This window comes from Rhincodon typus, chromosome 9 (assembly GCF_021869965.1).
Source record: "Rhincodon typus isolate 14 chromosome 9, sRhiTyp1.1, whole genome shotgun sequence".
NCBI lineage: Eukaryota > Metazoa > Chordata > Chondrichthyes > Orectolobiformes > Rhincodontidae > Rhincodon > Rhincodon typus.
In genome coordinates, this window is record NC_063340.1 from 29,154,532 (window position 1) to 29,177,357 (window position 22,826).

At 40.4% G+C, this 22,826-nt stretch overlaps 1 protein-coding gene across 10 annotated transcripts in view; it reads left to right on the forward strand.

Moving 5' to 3' along the window:
• Positions 1-22,826, forward strand: part of dop1a (DOP1 leucine zipper like protein A) — a 249,275-nt gene that overhangs the window by 26,386 nt on the left and 200,063 nt on the right. For all 10 annotated transcript variants that reach the window (XR_007262801.1, XR_007262802.1, XM_048600578.1 and 7 more), the window contains exons 7-9: positions 2,168-2,279; positions 13,128-13,358; positions 14,533-15,151. Coding sequence is in view for 8 of the 10 variants with exons in the window: in XM_048600578.1 (XP_048456535.1) it covers positions 2,168-2,279; positions 13,128-13,358; positions 14,533-15,151 (962 nt within the window). In the remaining 2 variants the exon portion in view is untranslated. The remainder of the gene's footprint in view (positions 1-2,167; positions 2,280-13,127; positions 13,359-14,532; positions 15,152-22,826) is intronic.

Genomic DNA, 22,826 nt, shown 5'->3' on the forward strand with positions numbered 1-22,826 from the left:
ACCTTCAGTTCAAAACACAACTGTTCACCATTACTCTGTTTCTTGTTCTTCAGGTTGCCACTGTACCTCTTATTCCTTGGGTTTCATTTTGTTGACAAGCCTTATGTCACCTTATGAAATGCATTTTGGAAGCCATGTATACTATGTCAACTATATTGCCCTCATGAACTGTCTTTGTAACTTGATTGAAAAGCTCAACCAAATTAGTTTAATACAATTTGCCCTCAAAAATCTGTGTTGGTTTAGTTAATTCACACATATTCGTATAACTGTTAACTTTGTTTTGGATTATTGTTTCTGTTATTGACAGGAAGTGTGGTGGAGGCAGGTTCAATTGAGGCATTCAGGGGGTCATTGGAAGATTATATATAATATGTGAGTGTATGGGGAAAAAGCAGGATATTGGCGCGAGGTAACAATGCCCTGTTTAAAGAGCTGGAGCTGGAACAACAGGCCAAATGGTGCCTTTTTGCATAGTAAGACTTTTGTGATTCTGTAAAAGCTCCCTTAAAACCAGGATTAAACTACTTGGTTTTAACTGCTGGGTTTAATCTAGTACCTCTTTTGAGCAATGATGTTACATTTATAGTCCTCTCTTCCTCACATTGCCTTAGGTTTGTATGGAAGATTGGAGTATCATGGCTAGTAAACTTTTGATACTTATTTTCCTCTGTAACCTCAGGATTTATCCCATCTAGATCTGGTGACTTAATACTGCGAGCTTTCCAGTATTTCTTCTTTATCAATTTTTAGCCCTTCCTGAATCTCAATTACTTGTCTTTCACTGTGACTTTAGCAATACATTCTTCATTGGAAAAGACTGTACAAAAATATAAATGTAGCGTCTCAGCCATGACTACTGATACCATTTCTAGATCTTCTTTATGGTCCGTACTCGGCCCCACACCACCTCATATGGTCCAACTCCTATTTACATACCTATGGAAGAAATTTGGATTCCCAGTCTTTTATCATGTTTGCTCTTTCACTTCCCCTTAAAGTTTGTATATATTTCACACTTAATTGTTGACTTGACAGCTGTCATACGCTCCTTTTTCTTTCTTATCTTACTTTCTATCCTTTTTGTTATCTAGGGACTTCTCAATTTGCTTGTTATACCTTTCCCCCTTGTGGGAGCTAAACTGACCTCAAAACATCTCCTCTTTAACGGAGTAAAAACAGGAACAAAAACAAAGTTGCTGAAAAAGCTCAGCAGGTCTGGCAGCATCTATGAAGGAAAAAACAGAGTTAACGTTTCATGTCCGGTGACCCTTCCTCAGAACAGACCCTTCCTTCTGAGGAAAAGTCACCAGACCCGAAATGTTAACTCTGTTTTTTCCTTCACAGATGCTGCCAGACCTACTGAGCTTTACCAGCAACTTTGTTTTTGTTCCTGATCTCCAGCATCCGCAGTTCTTTTGGTTTCTCTTTAAAGGAGTGCCTGCCAGCCTTCAATTCCGCTTGAGCTAGGCCAGATTTTCTTGAGCACTTTATATCCAGGATTTTTTAGTATCCAGTTGTGATCAGGTGTCTGTTATCATATTCTTATGTAACCAGTTGTATATGCAGCTTACTGATTACCATACTTTGTGACTATCTACTTGCAGCCCTGTCACCTCCTTGCATGCTGTCTTTTTTTTGATTTGCCCAATATCGTATTATTTCTTACTCTAGTGCTATTTGGCATTCCCAATCCTTTGTGCACTTCATTTTTCTCTTTCTGTAGATACTTCCTTGTACCCATTCCCTTGCCAAATTAGATAAAACTCTTGGCTTGGCTCTAACCACCAGAATAATACTTTTCAAAATCTGGAAGCCATACTTTCTTGTGTATCACAGTAAACAAAAAAGATCTAAAAGAGCAATCAAAAAAAATTATTTTATTGAGTTAAAACAAGATTCTGACTTTTAAGATCTGGATATTTTAACAATTCCAATAATGTTTATATTGTCTTGGAGAAAATGGGTTACATTGTGTAGTATGTTCGCACAATACTAACAATCCTGTTAATTGAAGATTGTCTGGGAACAATTTTCTCAGCAATAACTAGTTCTTGAACTAGCAAGGCATTTTTTTGTTGTTTATACCTGAGTATGCTGATTGTTTGTTTGAGAAAATCAAGTCTGGATTTGTATGGACATGTTATATATTTCCCTTCCTCATTAGGATAACATTGAGTGCAAGATTGCACACCTCATCTCATGGCAAGGAAACGTCAGAATATTCTCTGCCTGAATTCTGTCTCTTAGTTGACTTCTTATTGGACATTGTGTCATTGGTAAGATTTTCACCTAATTGATCTCTGTTACTGACAGCTACTGTCTGAGCAAGAAATGATTACTATTACATTGTAAATTAAAGGTGTAGAGAAATTTCATTGAGTGTTATTCTTCCATGTTTTAGGATGATCAAAATGATTATTTCTACTTGACACTCAATATTCTAATCTTGGTGAATTAATACATGGAATTTTCTGAAATAAATTGTCATTAAATGGTGGATGAAATAAACATTTACGGAAATAGTATTTGAGTCACTCTTCGTCAAAAAATGTTAAATTTGGACTTCAGTAAATTTATAAATGTTGATAGTAGTTTAGGCAGCCCGTGATGAACATTTCTGAATTACAGAAACTGCTCAAGATGATTGGAGGTTGTTTACTGCAACACATAATTTAAAGTTGATTAAACAGTATAGGAATTGATAAGGTACGAGAGGGAGACCAGCAGATATTTTTGGTATCTTGCAAAATATTAAGTTTTACTTGACCCGATAAATTATTAAGGCAGGTTAAAATAAATGCTGCTATTCTATAAACCAAACAACACAACAAAACGTGATGATGAATGTGCTGAATGGCAAAAAAATGGTGATATGATAAGTATCCTAAGCCATTAAAGCTATAATCTAATTTATAACATCATGGGATGCTTTTGGTTCCTTTTGTTAAAGCTTCCTATTATCCAATGTTGCTGTTAATAAATACCAGAGTTCTTTTACTGAGTTGAATGTGTTTCTCAAATTTCTTCTGTACATTGCACCAGGGCACAAAACACTTCTTTCTCTTTTTGAGGGCTACCTTTAGATCTTCAAGGGCTATATTTTCATTCTCGTGAATTTCTTTATTAGGTGATGCATTCGAGTAGTAAGATTACCTTCTGTATTTGTGTTGACATATGAGGTATTTAGACTTGTTCAGAATCAGAATTAGAAGAATTTAATTAAAAAACCTCAATTAAAATCACCCATTAAATTTAAAACCGCAATACACAAGGAAAGCATTGTGTTTAAGTTTGCACAACAGGCATAATTGCACAACAAAAGTTTGTTTTTCAAAAATAACTGATTGTATATGCCAAAAGCCATCACCCTAAACGTACTTTTCACATTTTTGGGGTCACAGCTGATCCATTTCCATTGCATATTTACAAAACTGGAAGCTCTAAGTCAGGCGGTCACTTTGTTTTTATTGATCTCAGATCTCAACTGCAGATTTAAATGTAAAAATTGGTGCACTGTTTATTCCAATGGCAAACACCACATTTTTCTTCATACAGTAACTCCTGAACATGTGCAGCTTTAAGCTATTGTGTTGTCTTCTTTGTAACCTTCCTCACAGCCTCCACTATGCAGCTTCTCTCTCTTCCCTCTCTACGTTCTTGGATCCTCCCTCTTCCTTCTACCCTGCAACCTCTCCAACTCTCCTAACCCTTTGTACACTTCCTGTCTCTTCTACCCCCTTCTATTCTACTGTCTCTACCATATTATATCCTTTCTGTCTCCCGCTCTCCCTTGTACCCTCCGTCCCTTCTATCCTAATCTCCTTGCACCCTCCCTCTGTCTCTCACTACTCCCACCATCTCCATTTCTCACGTACCGCCTTGCACATTCTATCTCCCACTGCCCTCATGCACCCTCTCTCTCCCAATCCCCACCCAAAACAATCACCCTATCCACAACTTCTCCCACCTGCTTTCAGTTTCCCTATGCCTCCCTGTCTCATGCCATCTCCCTTGCAGACACCTTCTCCCCAGACCCTCTCTGGGCTCAGTAGGCAGATAGCCACCATGGGTGAGTGGTAGCTCTGGCATCCCTTCCCGGTCTCAATGTAAATACTGCTGGCCCCTGAAATGTCACTTCCTGATCCCCGACTCTCACTCACCCAGCTGCTGGCAGACAATCCTCACTGTGGTAGTTACTTAACTGCTTGCTGCTACTCCTGTAATCATATGTTGCTCTGTCTCATATTTGCATTGAAGGTGCAGCGCTTCATCATTTCCTTCTGTTCAGCTGACAGGAGAAACTTTTCTCCAATTGTCTCTTTTCCATGAGCGACTCTTTTGGGGTATTTTGAGGTCTTTTAGGAATGCCCAGATGCATTTAGAATGCTTATTACACCATAACAATCAAGCAAAACATTAACCAAATTTTGAAAAATGTGATTATTTGTTTTGTGGATTATTATTTGAAGATTTTCTTTGTGAACAAAATAGAACTGGAGAGAATTGGAGTGATTGTTTGTTTTGGGACTGGAGGATATTTTATGATGAAATTCTCTAGGGATCAGTGCAAGGATTACTTGTTTATGTTAATAACTTGAATTTGTACCTTGCATACCTAAATATAAAATTTGCTAATGATGCAAAAGTTGGAAGTATTATGAACTGTGGAGAATGGTGATAGTGTTTAAATGGGCATTGGTAACTTGGTGGAAATGGCAGAAATGCATCTATGGTATCAAGTGAAGCATTAAGTTCAGTTCTGTCCATTACATTTCACGAAAGATGTGAAGATGTTGAAGATGGTGCAAAAATGTCTATAATGGAGGTAGATTGAGTCTTGATATTGAAAGGGAAATTGGAAGAAAACGTTTGCTGGTTTAGGAGTAAAGGTGACAAAGTTGGACTGAGTTCCTTTTTCAGAGAGCTGGAAGAGACATGATTGATTGAATGGCTGCCTCCTGTCTGTTTTTCTTCTGTTAGGTTAAATATGTAATCTTTAAGAAATATATGCTCATTTTCCTTATTTACACCTAATTTACACCTAAATTAATTTTATCCTGAATTATAATTTTTGAAAGCTTTTCTACTGCTCAGGTTAAAATTACTTGTCTGTAGTTGTTGGGTTCTCTTTGCATTTTTTTAAAGCAAGGATTACAGTTTTCAAGTTCTCAGGCACTGCTGCTGTATGAAAGTACATTCGGAAAATAATGACCAATACCTCTTCAATTTCCTCTCTTCTTGTTCTCAATATTTTGGATGCATCCTCTCTGGTCCTACAACCTTAAGTTCACCTAGAGTATATAATACTTCCGTTTATCAAGTTTTAGCCCATCCATCCAATGTCTCGACTATTTCCCCTTTAACGATGATTTAAGCATAGTAAAGTACAGAACACTCATTTATTATTTGAGCCACACAATCTCTGTCCTTGCCCTTTGCAATCAGCTCCATCCTTCCCCATTACTGTTCATATGCCTGTAGGAGACTGTTGAATTGCCCATTTAATTTAACTGCCAGTCTGTTTTCATTGTTTCATTTATTTTCAGCTTGCCATCTGAACTTTATATATTTAGCCAGGTTCTTGTACTATGAAGCTCCTGGCCTTCATCATAAGTACCTTGTTCCTGCTCACCTTACTCTCTATCTTCTTCTTTATCCAAGAAACTCTGTCTATCTTTCCCTTTCATTGGAATGTACCTTGGCTGTACCTGTGCCACTTCCTCTTTAAAAACAACCCATTGTTTCTTTACAGTTTTGCTTGCCAATCTTTGTTTCAAATTTGCCATTGGCAGATTAGTTCTGCTCCAACTAAAAGTGGCCTTCCTCCTTCCAAGCATTTTTACTCTAGATTGCTCCTTGTCTTTTCCATTATTATTGATAAACTTATGATGCTGTGTTCCCCTACTCGCAATTTGACCCACTACGTTCCCTCAGATCAAAACCAGCAGTACTCCTGCCTCATTAACCAGAAACATACTGATTAAGTACGTTTTTCCAGGCCCATCTCTGAAGACTTTGATTCTTTTCTGGTATATCACCATGATCGTGATTGCACTATGTTAGTATGCTGGTCTGTTTCACATTACGGATATCTACCTTGATCGTGATTCTCAACAGATTATCAAATAATCAAACTGAACTATTAAGAAATGTGTTCTTCCGATTGCAAATTTAACTGCATTTTAAGGACAAAGAGAACTACATCCGAAGATGTGTCACCTCAAACATAATTTTATTTATTAAGTTTATTATGTTTTTTGCTTTTGGGATCCATCATTTGTTGTAGTAGAATATATTATGCCCAACAAAGCAAGATGCTTTTTTGTCTGTTTTGTTTATTCTGTCTTCATATCTGCAATAAATGACTGCTAATTTGTCTAATTAAAATTAGTCAGGAATGAAGAGTCATTGAACATCAGAGACAACTAACAGCAAAGTACTGACTCTGGTGGCTGGGTTATTTGGGGAAGAGCAGGAAGAGGCAGCAAGAAGTGTAAACTGCAGAAAGTTGTTCAAGAATGTTCCAGCAATTTCTATTCTCTTCCTATCCTTTTAAGTGCAACAGCTGTTTTCTTTGTAAACCTCTGCTTTCTTCTTTTAAAGCCGACTCGAAGTATGAGAGTACTATGTCAGGTATGCAATTCCTAACGTCATTTCATTTCATCTAATCGTTCTGCTTGCTCGAAACCAAAACAGTTGTATCATTGTATGTAATTCTGAAGAGGGGGTTTGGGAGCCCAGCATATTTAAAAACGTTATGCTATATTATTTCTATGTACAATTTATTGGCCTTTGTTTTTGCCAAAGCAAATTGCATTTAAATAGTGTTTTTAAAGTCAAGCTGTCCCAAGGTACCATTTGAAATTGTTCAGAAAAACATTTTTGGCGCTGAATCATGGAAGAAACGTACCAACGCATATGACCAAAAGAATTAGTTCTTTTTGCACAGAGGTTTTAATGACATCTCAAAGTCTACAGCAGTTAGTGTTCTTGATGCTGACAAAGACCTCTGATACTGTAGCTATGTATATTTTAATTGTCTTAAAGGCAACCCATATTTACATATAGCTTGAATTTTTGAGAAATAAAAAAAATGTTCTGTGCAGCTCGAGTATTAGTTATGCAACTGGATGTCATTATTACATGATCCATGTAACAAGTTGTATTCCCAGAGAATTGCAACATTCAGGAGAAGAATTTTATGTAATGCTTTGGTGAAGATTTGATGTGAAGGTCTGATATTTGAATGGTTCTGCACCAGTAACCTTTTTTAAAATCACCCTTCCTGCTTACCTGTACTGTGAAATCAAGAACATTTCTCTTTTTTTGGATACCTTCCCAGTTTGCCACTCACTAAAGAATGGTAATAACTTTGCTGACTCAGAATGTTATACAGCTCCAGTTATCTTTTTTTCATAGAATCCCTACAGTGAGGAAACACGCCCTTTGGCCCAACAAATCCACACCAACCCACAGAGCATCCCACCCAGACCTATCCCCCTAAAACCCACCTAATCTACACACCCCTGAACGCTACAGGCAATTTAGCATGGCCAATCCACCTCGCCCTCATATCTTTGGATTGTGGGAGGAAACCTGAGCACCTGGAGGAAACCCGCACAGATATGGGGAGAATGTGCAAACTCCACACAGACTGTCGCCCGAGGGTGGAATTGAACCCGGGTCCCTGCCCCTGTGAGGCAGCAATGCTAACCACTGAGCCACCATGCCACTCATATGATGGGAAGTATCTTCATTCTTCTGCAAGGAAATAATTTGCAAGACTTGACATAGGAATTGGCGAGGATTTCTCAGTTTTAATGAATTGAATATAAACAAAGCAAAATGCTGCAGGTGCTGCCAATCAAATTAAAAAACCTAGTGCTGGAAATACTCAGCAATGAAATAACAAGAGTTCAGAGACAGCATGTACCTGTTAGTGCAAAGGGCAAGGCTGGTAGCTGTAGGGAATGTTGGATGGCTAGAGAAATTGAGGCTCTGGTTAAGAAAAAGAAGAGGGTATATGTCAGGAATAGACAGCTGGGATCGAATGAATCCCTAGAGGTGTATAAAGCAGTAGGAGTATACTTAAGAGGGAAATCCGGAGGTCAAAAATGGGATATGAGATATCTTTGGAAAATAAGCTTAAGGAGAATCCAGAGAGATTCTACATATACGTTCAAGGCACAAGAGTAACTAGGAAGAATAGGTCCCTTGAAGATCAACAAGGCAGTCTATGTGTGGATCTTCAGGAGATGGTTGAGACACTACACAAATGTTTTGCATCAGTATTTACTGTGCAGAAGGATATGGAAATAAGAGAACTCTGAGCAATAGTGATATTTTGAAAAGTGTCTGTATTACAGAAGAGGACGTGCTGGACGTCTTAGAATCATAGAGTTGTATAGCACGGAAAAGATCCATCGGTCCAACTCGTCCATGCCGACCAGATTTCCTAAATTAATCTAGTTCTACTTGCCAGCATTTGGTCCATATCCCTCTAAACCATTCTAATTCATACACCCATCCAGATGCTTTTTAAATGTTCTAATTGTACCAGCCTCTACCACTTCCTCTGGCAGCTCATTCCATACAAACGCCATTTGCGTGAAAAAGTTGCCGCTTATGTCCCTTATTAAATCTTTCCCCTCTCACCTTTGCCCTCTAGTTTTGGATACTGTTGAGGGGAATGGCCTCACAGGGGATAACAGCAGCAGCTAAATTCATGGCACTGTGGTTGGCTCTGCTGCAGACAGAGGCAGAGGAAACTATACTTATAGGGGATTCAATCGTTATGGGAGTCGATAGGCTTTTCTTTGGCCGCAAATGAGAGTCCAGGATGGTGAGTTGCCTCCCTGGTCCTGGATGCCTCGGAGCAGTTGCAGGACATTCTGAAGGGGCAGGGCGAACAGCCAGTGGTCATGGTACACGTTGGTACAAACGACATAGATTAAAAAAAAAGGATGAGGTCCTGAAAGCAGAATATAAAGAACTAGGAAGAAAGTTGAAATGTAGGTCCTCAAAGGTAGTTATCTCAGGATTATTGCCAGTGCCATGAGCTAGTCAGAGTCAAAACAGCAGGATATATAGGATGAAAAGATGGTGTGAGGGGAGGGTTTCAGATGTGTGGATCACTGGGACCGGTTCTGGGAGAGGTGGGACCTGTTCAAACTGGACTGGTTGCACCTGGGCAGGACCAGGACTGATGTCCGTGGAGGAGGCGGGGGTACTTGATAGAGCAGTAGGGGAGGGTTTAAACAAGCATGGCAGAGGGGTGGGAACCACAGGAGTAGGGCAGTGGAATTAGAAATTGAGGGAGAGAGGGAGTGAGGCAGAAATTGAGAAACCAAGGCAAAATTAATAATAACAAGAACAGGCAGGGAAACACTGCTGAAATGGACATGGGATGTGGTCTGAAATACATATATATTTCAATGCAAGAAGTATAATAGGCAAGGTAGATGAACTTAGAGCTTTGGTTAGTACTGAGAACTTCGACATTATTGCGATTACAGAGACTTGGCTCAAAGACAGACAAGACTAGCAGCTGAATGTCCCAGGCTTTAGATGTTTCAGGTGTGATAGAAGGGGCGTAGAAAGGGTGGGGGAGTTACATTACTGGTAAAGGAGTATCTCACAGCAGTACTGAGGGAGAATACATCAGAGAACTCGTGCAGCGATGCAATTTGGGTAGAACTCAGGAATAGGAAAGGTGAAACCACAATTCTGGGGTTATACTACAGGCCTCCCAACAGGCAATGGGAGATAGATTTTGGAAAGATATAAAAACAGCAGTGTTGTTGTAATGGTTGATTTTAACTTCCCCTATATTGACTGGGACTGATTTCGTGCTAGGAGCTTGAATGGGGCAGAATTTGTAAGGACCAGTCAGGAGGGTTTTCTGACACAGTATGTAAACAGTCCAACGAGGGAAGGGATTAAACTGGAACTAGTTTTTGGAAATTAGCCTAGCTAGGTGACTGAAGTTTCAGTAGGGGTGCCTTTCAGGAAACGAATTGTAGAATCATAGAATCCTTACAGTGTGGAAACAGGCCCTTCGATCCAACAAGTCCACACTGACCCTCCAAACAGCATCCCACCCAGACCCATCTCCCTACCCTTTCCCTGTAACAATATATTTCCCATGGCTAACGCACCTAATCTACATATCCCTGAACACTTTGGGCAATTTAGCATGGTCAATCCACCTAGCCTGCACATCTTTTGACTGGAGTAGTGACCGTAATACTGTGAGTTTTAAGATACTCGTGGATAGGGATAATATAGGAGTCCTCAGGTGAAGATGTTAAATTAGGGGAAGGCGAACTACAACAATATTAGGCAAGAACTGGATAATTTTGATTGGAGGCAGCTGTTTGATGGTAAATCCACATCGGACGTGTGGGAGTATTTCAAACGGCAGTTGATAAGAGTTCAGGAGCAGCACGTTTCTACAAAAATGAAGAATAGGTATGGCAAGTTACATGAACCTTGAATGACCAGGGGTGTTATGACCTTGGTCAAAAAGAAAAAGAAGCATACAAATGGTCTAGGAAGATAGGAGTTGACGAAGCCCTTGAAGTATATAAGGAAAGTAGGAAAGAATTTAAACAAGGAATTAGAAGGGCTAAAAGGGGTCGTAAAAAGTCATTAGCAAATAGGATTAAGGAGAATGCCAAGGCTTTTTTACATATGTAAAAAGCAAGAGGGTAGCCTGGGAAAGGGTTGGTCCACTCAAGGACAGAGGAAGGAATCTATGTGTGGAGCCAGAAGAGGTAGGTGAGATCATTAATGAATACTTCGTGTTGGTATTCACCAAAAGGAAGGAATTGGTGGAGGATGATCTGATGGAAAAATATGTTGAATTTCTCAGGTGTTGTGCACCTTAAAAAGTATTAAGATAATACTTATAGCTAAGTCCCTGGGTCCTGATGGGATCGATCCCAGAATATTGAGGGAGGCAAGAGAACAAATTGCTGGAGCATTGAGAGACATTTTTGTATCCTGTTTGGCCATAGTTGAGGTCCCAGAGGACTGGAGAATAGCCAATGTTGTCCCATTGTTTAAGAAGGGTAGCAGGGATAATCCAGGAAATTACAGGCCTGTGAGCCTCGCATTGGTGGTAGGGAAATTATTGGAAACGATTCTTAGGGACAAGATCTATATGCATTTCAAAGCAAACGGGACTTAATAGCAATACACAGCATGGTTTTGTGCAGGGGAGGCCGTGCCTCACTAACTTGACTGAGTTTTTTTTGAGGAGGATGATAAAGATTATTCAAGGAAAAGCAGTTGATGTTGTCTACATAGACTTCAGTAAACCCTTTGATAAAGGCCCTAATGGCAGACTCGTATAAAAGGTGAAGTCACATGGTATTGGGTTGACCTAGCAAGATGGACACAGAGATAGCTTAGTCATTGGGTAGCGGTGGGAGGATGCTTTTTGGAATGGAGAGTTGTGATTAGTGGTGTTCCACAGGGATCCTTGCTGGGACTTCTGCTGTTCATGGTAAACATAAATGATTTGGAGGAAAATGTAGCTGGTCTAATTATAAGTTTGCAGATGATACAAAGATTGGTGGAGTTGCGGATAGTGAGGAGGATTGTCAGAGGATACAGCAGGAAATAGATCAGTTGCAGGCACAGGCAAAAAATGGCAGATGGAGTTTAATCCGGACAAATGTGAGGTGATGTATTTTGGAAAGTCATGTACAGGTGGAAATTTTACAGTAAATGGCAGAACCCTAAGGAGTATTGATATGCAGATAGATCTGAGTGTGCAGGTGTGCAGATCACTGAAGGTGGCAGCGCAGATAGATAAGGTAGTAAAAATGGCCTATGGCATGCTTGCCTTCACTGGAAGGTGCATTGAGCATAAGAGTAAGCAAGTTATGCTGCAGTTTTACAGAACTTTAGTTAGACCACACTTGGGATATTGCATACAGTTCTGGTCACACACTTCCAGAAGAATGTGGATGCTTTGGAGAGTGTAAAAGAAAAGGTTTACCAGAATGCTGCCTTGTATAGGGGATTTTAGCTATGAGGAAAGGTTGGATAGACTGTGTTTGTCTTACTGGAACGCAGGAGGTTGAGGGGTGACCTAATAGAAGTTTATAAGATTGTGAATAGCATGGACAGATTGGAAAGTATGAGGCTTTTTCCCAAGGTGAGGTGTCAATTACTAGGGGACACAGGTTCAAGGTACAAGGGAGGAGGTTTAAAAGAGATGTGCGAAGCTAGTTTTTCACACAAAGGATGGTGAGTGCCTAGAACATGTTGCCAGAGAAGGTGGTGGAAGTAGACACAATAGCAGCACTCAAGAGCACTTGGACGAACACATGAATAAGAGGAGATTGGAGGGATACAGATCCTGTAAGTGAAGACAGTCTTAGTATGAAAGAGCAAAATGTGTCAGTTCCAGGTTGGTGGGCAGGAGGGCCTATGACTATGCTGTTTTGTTTTTGCTCTTTTTCTTTATAGAGGTTTATAAAATCTTGAGGGGCATGGATAGGGTGAATAGCCAATGTCTGTTTCCCAGGGTAGGGGAGTCCAAAACTAGAGATCATAGGTTTAAACTGAGAGGGGAATGATTTAGAAGGGAACTGAGGGGGGAACATGTTCATGCAGAGGGCAGTATATATGTGGAATGAGCTGCCAGAGGAAGTGGTGGAGGTAGGTACTATTACAACATTTAAAAGGCATCTGAATGGGTACATGAATAGGAAGGGCTTAGCGGGATATGGGCTAAATGCTGGCAAATAGGACTACATCAGTTTAGGATATCTGGATGAGTTGAAGCAATGTGTTTCCATGCTGTATAACTCTACTACTCTCAGTGTGGCGTCATCTTTGGTAAGAGAAATGCAGTTAGCATTTCAGGTTGCGGCCTTGCATTTGATTTTTGAATATTCTGATTAACCTGAATCAACTGTTTCTACAAAGACTATCAGGTTACTGAATATTTCCAGCATTTTCTGTTTTCATTCCAGAATATTTCTTGCGCTCTTTTAGACAGGAAGTTGTGATCCACCAATTTGTTTCTGCTTTGTTGGTGCAGTCAGTTTGTCCATCAATAGATGACTGAGGGGTAATACTTCACTTACCTGTTTTTTTTTGCCCATAAGGAGACCTACATTGAGATTCAAACTGAACATTTACCCCAATTGTTGCTGCGGATGATATCTGGTCTGACAAGCCACTTGCCAGCCTTATGTCTGTCTGAACTCACTGATTGCTTAAAGCTGTGCTCAAAGGTACTTAGTAAAGTGCAGCCACCATTGCTGTCACCTGGGTCAGAATGTAAATTACACTTTCCAGGAAGCACCAGCTTTGTCCAACAGAAAGAAGATCAAAAGGTACGTTTTTTTCTGTTGTGTGTTTTGATGCCGCTTTGAACTTAATGTTGAAATTTTCTAGTGATCCTATTGTCCAAAAAGAACCCATTCACACAATGTATACTAGGGTCATGTATTGAATTGAGAGCAGGATTAGATTAAGGATCATGGCCAACCCTGATATTAAAAATTCTACAAATTACAAGTAAAATTATCCTCAGCAATCCAACTAACAAATTGGAACTTCCTTTCTTTTGGGCTTTCTTCATAACTTTTTAGTGGATCAGAACAGGAACCCAACTTGATTTCCCTTTTCCCACCAACCCAATGGCAGTGAGGCTGATAATAGCAACCCTATTGCTGTCCTAGTTGAGATTAGCTCACTGAAAACTTTTCTTCTGCTTTAGATGATTCAGGATTTCTGTGAATAAACCTGACGAGCCCTTTTTTTTATTTCTGTGTTTTACTTAAGGGCAAGGTTAACCTGGAAGAAGCTTTCATTTTTGTTACAAATGCATCCTATTTTGTTGAAATAAGTCAAATGTTTGCGAGGATTCTTGTTCATGGGTAGTGTTCCACAATATCACAGGGAACTGTATGGGCTGGTGGATAAGGAGAGCAAAGGGTAAGAAGGAGAATGAGATTTGTGATTTTGGCAGAGCTTGCCACAACAGTTAGGCAACAGTTCAGAAAGATTCAAAGTTAAAATTCTGCTGCTGCTCCAACGCTGAAATCTAAACAAAAGCAGCTGAAAATACTCAGCAGTCGGGAAGCATCAATGCCAGATTTTGTAATCCCTGACATTTTTTGCTCCAAGATGTCGTCAACAATAATACTAGTGTCATGCTGATTGTGCAGTCATCATGTGGACTATAGTATTAATTTTATCTCACCAAGAAAGAAAATTCTGGTGAATGTAGTTACTTCTTTAAAAAGTACTTTACACTAGAACACCATCTTCTCCCTTTAGTTTCTGATGCATAATTACTGCAATGAAGTTCCAGTAACGAAAATAAAAGAATTTTAACTGATGCATTTCACTTGTTGCTATCTTTGAGGCATCTTCTAGTGAATTTGTGTACTCAAGAAATTGGATATTTAAAAAATTAATTTTTCATCGCAGAGTTGCATCAATGAGAAAATTTTCTTTGGAATTTTTTTTAGGATTGTCATCCAGTTGATTTCTTTCAATCAGGTTTCGTCATCCAACCTTGAGCCTTCTGGTGATGTGTTCGAAGATGGTGAAAATCCTCCCAGCAGTCAATCATCTGAAAGCGGTTTTACAGAATTTGTGCAATATCAGGCAGACAAGATTGATGACATTGACAAAGTGCTAGGTGAGGGTCAGGATTCGGGGTCATTGCCACAGGGCAGTGCTTCTTCAGAAACAGAAACTGCTTCCACCATTGGATCCGAGGACACTATGATACCATCATCAACATCCCAAGAGGCTAAAGTGGCTTTGCCTGTGGGGAATTCTCAAAAGACAACCATGCAGTATTGCCTTGAGTACTTTGAGCAGTTTTTGACCCAGTTTATTAGGCTTTATATTATTCCCAATGAAGTTACTTGCCGGGCATTTGCAACAGGATTCCAGATGGATTTGTGCAAAGACAGAGGCCAGACCGATGACTGTGATCTTCGTGACAAAGGCGATGCAACGTTTCTAGCAACTGAGCAACAGCAAGATTCAAAAGATTATCATCATGCCTTCACTGCTGCGTGCCAGCTTTTCTTTGAATGTTCCAGTTTTCCTGTTTACATTGCAGAAGGAAGTCTTGCATCTTCAGCTCATAGCAATAAATCGGAAACTGGTAAGATTTCGTGTATGATATGCAGTGAGAAAATGCCTTTATACTTATGGCCACCAATGCTTATAAGGCAATGTGACTGATATATCACTATAGAGTTGTTGCAGGATGCTACAAAATCGTTTCTTCTGGTTAGTGAATATTTACCTTGTTTCCAATTTGGTTGAATTGCAGCATTAACTGCAATCTGTGTGTATTTTAATTATGCACTCATGGGATATGGCTGTCACTGAATAAACCAGCATTTAATGCCCATTTCTAGTTACTGTAGAGGAAGTTGTGTGAACTGCCTTCTTGAACTACAGTTGCCTTTAGGGTGTAGGTACATCTATGCTGCTGTTCGGGAGAGAGTGCCAGGATCCCTGAAAGTGGCAACACAAGCGGATAACGTGATAAAGAAGGCACATAGCATGCTTGCCTTCACAGAGCCATAGAAATGAAACAGCGCAGAAGGGGGCCATTCAGCCCACTTTGTCCAAGCCAACCCAAAGACATCCAGATGCCCTTTCTGATCCCATCTTTGTTCACAGAGCCCTGTAGCTTACAGCACTTAAGATGCAGATCCAGATACATTTTAAAAGATTTTAGGGTCTCTGCCTCCACCACCAACTCAGGCAGTGAATCCTAGACACCCACCACCATCTACATAAAAAAGATTTTCCTCACATCCCCTCTAATCCTTATGCCATTTAGCTTGAATCTGTGATCCCTGATTTTTGAATTCTCTGCCAAGGGAAACAGGTGCCTCCTGTCTACTGTATTTCTATACTTCACAGTTTTGTATACCTCAATCATGTCATCCCTCAGCCTTCTCTGTTCCAAGGAAAACAGCCCAACCACTCCAGTCTCTCCTGTAGCTACAATTCTTCAGATCTGGCAACATTCTAGGAAATCTTCTCTGCGCTCTCTCCAGAGCAATTGTATCCTTCCTGTAATGCGGTGACCAGAACTGCACATAGTACTCCAGTTGTGACCTCACCACTGTCTTATACAGTTTCACCATTATATGCATACTATTGCCTTCTATACCTCTGCCAAAGAAGGTGAATACTCCATATACCTTCTTTACAACTTTATCTACCTGTACTGCCAACTTTAGGGAACTGCATGCCAAGATCTCTCACCTTCGTCTACCTTTCTCCGTATATTTCCATTTATTGTGTATTCTGTTTTACTGCTTGACCTCCCTAAGTACATCACCTCACACTTAATAGAGTTGAACTCCATCTGCCACTTTGCTGCCCACTCCACCAACTTATCTTTATCATTTTGGAACTTACAGCAATTCTCCACACTACGCACTACACGGCCAGTTTCTGTCTGCAGATTTCCCAATTGAGACCCCTAACTTCAAGCCCAAATCGTTAATGTATAAAACAAACAGCAAAGATGCTAATGCTGAGCCTTCTGGAAGACCACTTGAAACAGCTTACCGTTCACCAGGGCAACCATTGCTCTTGTTTCCTATTATTACACCAACTTTGAATCCAATGCAATACATTATCATGTATCCCATGGGGTTTTTTTTTTGACCAGTCTACCATGTGGCACCTTGTTAAATGCCTTACTAAAATCCATGTAGACAGCATCAACTGCACTAACCTCATTGATCCTCCTTGTAACTTCCTCAAAGAATTCAGTCATATTTGTAAGCCATGACCTTTCTTTAACAAAGCCATGCTGACTATCCCTGACAAGTCCATGTTCTTCAGTTACAGTTCATCCAATCTCTTAGGATTTATTCTAACAATTTGCCCACCACTGAAGTAAGACTAACTGGCCTCTAATTAATTGTTTGCCATTCCCTTTTGCACCCTTCTTAAACAACGGAACAACATTTGCATTCCTCCAGTCCTTCGGTACCTCACCTATGTCTAGTGAAGATTGGAAAATAATCCTCAGAGCATCTGCTATTTCCTCCTGGACCTCCATCAACATTTAGGGAACAACCCATCTGGCCTTGGCAACTTATCCACTTTCAAGGATTCCAACTCCTCTGACACTTCCTCTCTCATTATTTTGTCCAATATTTCACACTGCTCCTGTCAGATTACTATATCCACATCAGCCCTTTCCTTTGTGAATACAGAAACAAAAACTTCATTTAAAATTCTTCCCATATTCTCCGCATACAAGTTCCCTTCTTCATCTCTGATAGGTCCCATGTTTTTCTTAACTATCCTTTCACTCTTTATATACTGGTAAAAATCTTTGCATTTTCCTTTATGTTGCTTGCTAATTTTTTTTCATACCTTCTCTTTCATTTCCTTTTTTAAAACTTAATTCCTGTATGAGGTTGTTGACTTGCTCGCTGAGCTGGCTTGTTTTCGTTCAGACGTTTTGTTTACCAAACTAGCTGACATCATCAGTGGAGCCTCCAGTGAAGCGATGTTATTCTATTCCACCTGGAATTTATACTGTCCGGTCCATTGTGGTGAGTACTGTCATTATGACCATATACAAACCCACACAGATCAAAACTGGAAATGACAGTACTCACCATAACGGACCGGACAGTATAAATTCCAGGCAGAGTAGTTGTCACCTAGCATGGTGACGAAACGTCTGAACAAAAACAAGCCAGCTCAGCGAGCAAGTCAACAACCTCACCCACAACCCGAGCTACCGATCTATGCCAAAACTTTAATTCCTGTATGTTCTATACTTCTCTATGCTATCTGCAGTGACTATTGCAAGCTTTCTTCTTCTGTTAAATTTCCCCCTGTATTTTTATAGACAGCCATAGGGGTCTAGATTTACTTTTTTGACCATTATTATGAAAAAGACAGGGCACAAAGCAGACATATCCCCTCCAAAAAAAAGTGGTAGTGTCCAAATCTAGACCCTGGCTTGTTTTGTTCAGACGTTTCATCACCATGCTAGGTGACATCATCAGTGGAGCCTCCGATGAAGCGATGTTATTCTACTCTGCCTGGAATTTATACTGTCCGGTCCGTTATGGTGAGTACTGTCATTTCCAGTTTAGATTTTTGGAGGGGATATGTCTGCTTTGTGCCCCAAGGATCTCACTTTTAGTGCCTCTGACTGTGTTATCGCTGCTTTACCCTTTATCAGCCCTGTCCAGTCCACCTCAGCTGAATCACTTCTCAGTTTTGTAATACTTGTCTTCCCCCAGTAAAAAACTTTTACTTCTGATTTACCTCTGTCCTTTTCCATAATAATACTAAATCTAACCGAATTGTAGTTACCAATCCTGATATGGTCGCCCACTGTCACTTCACCCACTTGCCCATCTTCATTTCCCAAAACTAAATCTAAAATTGCATCTCCTCTCATTGAGCTTGTCATATATTGTGTAAAAAAATAATTCCTGGAAACAATACATGAATTTGTCACTGTCAATGCCTCTGACAATTTTTGAAACCCAGTTGATATTGGGATAGTTGAAGTCTAAAGCTTTTGAGTAGATTTGTAGCTCGGGTTGTGGACGAGGTTGTAGACTTGCTTGGTAACGTTGTCAGTGCACCTCCAGTGAAACTTTGGTGTTCTGTCCCGCTTGTTATTTATGTGTCTCAGTTTTCTGGCGTGGTTAGCATTATTTCTGGTTCTGTTTTTCAGTGGTTTGTATATCAGATCCAGTTCGATGTGTTTGTTGATGGAGTTCCGGTTGGGATGCCAGGCCTCAGGAATTCTCTGGCATGTTTCTGTTTGGCTCATGCTATTATGGATATGTTGTCCCAGTCGAATTTGTGTCCTTCTTTGACCATGTGTATTGAGACCAGTGAGAATTGGTCATGTGCCTTGGTGGCTAGTTGGTGTTCATGTATCCTTATTGTCAGATTTCTTCCAGTTTGGCCTATGTAATGCTTTTCACAGTCCTTGCATGGTATTTTGTATACTACATTATTTTTATTGGTTGTGGGTATGGGATCTTTTACATTCATCAGTAGCTGTCGCAGGGTGATTATTGGTTTGTGGGCTACCCTGATACCTGGGTGTCTGAGTAGTCTTGTGGTCGTCTCTGATAGGTCTCCGGTGTGCCTGGCAATGTTGTGTCTTCTTGTTGTGGTCTGTTGCGGAGGTAACCCCGGATTGTGCTTTTTGGGTATCCTTTCCTTTTAAAAACTCTGTATAAGTGCTCCTGTTCTGCTTTGCGCCATTCTAGATTGCTGCAGTGTGTTGTGGCCTGTTTGAATAATATCCTGATGGAGGTCCGTTTATGGGTGTTGGGGTGGTTGCTGGTGTAATTAAGTATCTGGTCCATATGTGTGGTCTTTCTGTATATGCTAGTCTGAAGTTCGCCGTTGTGTCTAGGAAGGGTAGTCACTTATTGTTCTCTTCTTCTTTTGTGAATTTTATTCCAGTGGGGAAGTTGTTTATGTGTTGGTGGATGTGTTCTAGTCTTGAGCGTTTGATAATCACGAATTAACAAACACACCGGCTCAGTAAGCAAGTCTCATAGTTGAAGTCTCCTACTATTATTGCCCTCTTATTCCTACAGGCAGGAATTTGTCCTCATGTATGTTCTCTTATATTCCTGTCACCATCTAGTGGTCTGTAGTATTCTCCGAGTAGTGTGACTGCTCCATTTTTATTCCTAAGCTCAACCCACAAAACTATATTTGTTAACCTGTTTAGTGTTTCATTCCTTCTCATAACTGTAATTAATTCTTTAACCAATACTGCTACTCTCCCCCTCCTTTTTTTAATCACCCACTCTATCCTGCCTGAAAACTCTATATTCAGGAATATTGAGCTGCCAAGTTTCCATTATAGCAACACCATAGAAACATGTACTACCATATGTCTATCTGTGCCCTTAGTTCATCTGCCTTGATATCAGTCAGGCCATTGAGCGTAAAAGTTGGCCAGTTCGGTTGCAATTGTATAAGATTTTGGTTACGCCGCATAGAATCATAGAATCATAGAATCCCTGCATTGTGGAAAGAGGCTATTTGGCCCATTGAGTCTACACCGACCCTCCGAAATGCATCCCAACTCACCCTAAAGCCCCACACTATCCCCATAACCCTGCTTTTATCATGGGTAACCCGTCCAGCCTGCACATACCTGGACACTAAAGAGCAATTTAGCATGGCCAATCCATCTGACCTGCACATCTTTGGATTGTGGGAGGAAACTGGAGCACCTGGCAGAAACCCATGCAGATACAGTGAGAACGTGCAGACTTCACACAGAGAGTCACCCAAAGCTGGAATCGAACCCGGGCCCCTGATGCTGTAAGGCAACAATGCTAACCACTATGTCCCCTTTTTGCGGTACTATGTACAGTTCTATTCTCTGCACTATAGGAGGGATGTGGAGCCTTTGGAGATGGTGCAGAAGAAGCTCACCTCTTGGGTGGAGTGGAGTGGAGTGTATTATTTTTAAGCAGAAGTTGACCAAACTTGGATTGTTTTCGCTAGAGAGTCAGAGACTGAGGGGCAACCTGAAAGAAGTATATAAAATTATGAGAGACATGGATAGGCTGGATGGTCAGAGTCTCTTTCTCAGGGTGGAATTGTCAAACCTAGCGGGCATAGGTTTATCGTAAGAGGGGTTAAATTTAAAGGGGATGTGCGAGGAAAGTGTTTTATTTTACAGAGGATAGTTGGTACCTGGAACACCACCAGGAGAAGTGGTAGAAGCAGATACAATGGGAAAATTTAAGACGCATTTAGACAGACACATCAACAGACAGAGAATAGAAGGATAGGCACCATGTGCAGGCAGACGGGATTAGTTTAGAATAACATCATGGTTGGTGCAGACACGGCGGGCCAAAGAGCCTGTTCCTGTACTGTTCTATGATCAACTTTGACCCAGTGACAGTAATGGAACAGTGAAATAGTTCCAAGTCGAGAACCTTTGGTGTTCCCACACATATGCTGTTTTCCCCTAGGTGGTAGAGGTTGCATTTTTGGAAGATGCTGTCAAAGGGGTCTTGGTGAAATACTGTAGTGTATCTTGTAGGAAGGTGGTGCAGGTGAGACTGGAGCAGAGTACAGATGATGGAGATCAAGTTTGATTTACAACATAGCCTATAAATTCTGCATGAAATAATATGCTCTAACTTGTGTCTCCAGACATTGAAGAATGTACAGTCAGTACAATAGAGCATGATTTATTAATAGGCTGTACAGAATCTTAGAATCCCTACAGTGTTGAAACAGGCCCTTTGGCCCAACAGGTCCACACTGACCCTCAGAGCATCGAACCTGGGTCCGTGGTGCTGTGAGGCAGCAGAGTTAACCACTGAGCCACGAAGTGGCAACCTAGCTTCAACATCAAACTTCAGCAAAAGCATAATGTAAGTAATAGTAGATCAGACATCTTATTTATTCGCCTGAGATTCCAACAGTGTATTCAATAATATTAGCAAATTCTTTGTTCACAGCACTATGTTTAATGATATTCACATTGAAAGGCTGTCTGGGAGGGTGGAGAAACGGCTGACTTTGGAGGAGAGTTGTGGGCATGCAAGGAAGGCTGTGAAGTATAGAGAGCCTAAGATGTTCCATGCTCTCACAAAAACTGAAGGGCTTGATTGCAGATTTTTGCAATCACCCAGGTACTGGATGCAGCCCTCAGTAGTTGGGAAGAGTTGCACAGAGGAGAGACGAGGATGAAAACATCTGTAGAAGAGCCTGTACATCACAACAGTGAACAGGTTTAAAACAACCTTAAATGAATGAACATCCTTAATGTCCGTTGAACAATTATGCCTCAAAATATATGATGAGCTGCTCAATGTCATGATTTACTGGGGTGGTGCACTTGAAATCAAGGCCTTTTATTCCTGGAGTCGTCACAAAAATTGAAGTTTTCAAAAAATACACAAAATTTCCCAATTTATTAGATTTTCACACCTAGATTGATGGAAAGCACGGTCTAGGTCTTTGTACTTAATAAGAATCATTATTTATTACAAATAATTAGATTCTGGCTGTGGGCAAAATGTTACACACAGTCAGCATATAACACAACTAATTAAAACCCTAATCACCTTATAAATACCCCATTATTCCCACGTACAGATTCATATATTCATGAAGTGCAGAAAAGGCCCTTTGGCCCATCGAGTCTGCACCAACATAACGACTGTTAAAGGTGTGCTAATCACAGTTTCCTGCACTTGTCCAATATCCTTGAATGTTATGATATTTGAAGTGCTCAACCAAATATTTTTTAAAGGTTGTAAGATTTCTAGCCTCCACTACCTTCCCAGGCAGTGCATTCCAGATTCCCAACACCAGCTGAGTGAAAAAGTTTTAGTTTCTCAAATCCCCTCTGAATCTCGTGCCCCTTAACCTAAATTTATGCTTTCTTGTCATTGACCCTTCAACCAAGAGGAACAGCTGCTCTCTATTCACCCTGTCTATACCCCTCGTAATCTTATACACCTTGATCATATCCCCCTCAGACTTCTCAGTTCTAAAGAAAACAATCCAAGCTTATCTAATCTCTCCTTATTTCTCCACCCCAGGCAATATTCTTGTGAATCTATTCACCCCCTCTAGTTCTATCATATCCTTCCTGTTGTGAGGTGACCAGAACTGCACATAGTACTCCAGTTGTGGCCTAGCCAACACTCTGTACAACTGCAACATTACCTTCTTGCTGTTATACTCTGTGCCACGACTGATGAAAGCAAGTGTCCCATATGCTTTCTTAACTGTCCTATTCACCTGTTCTGCCGACTTCAGGGATCTGTGAA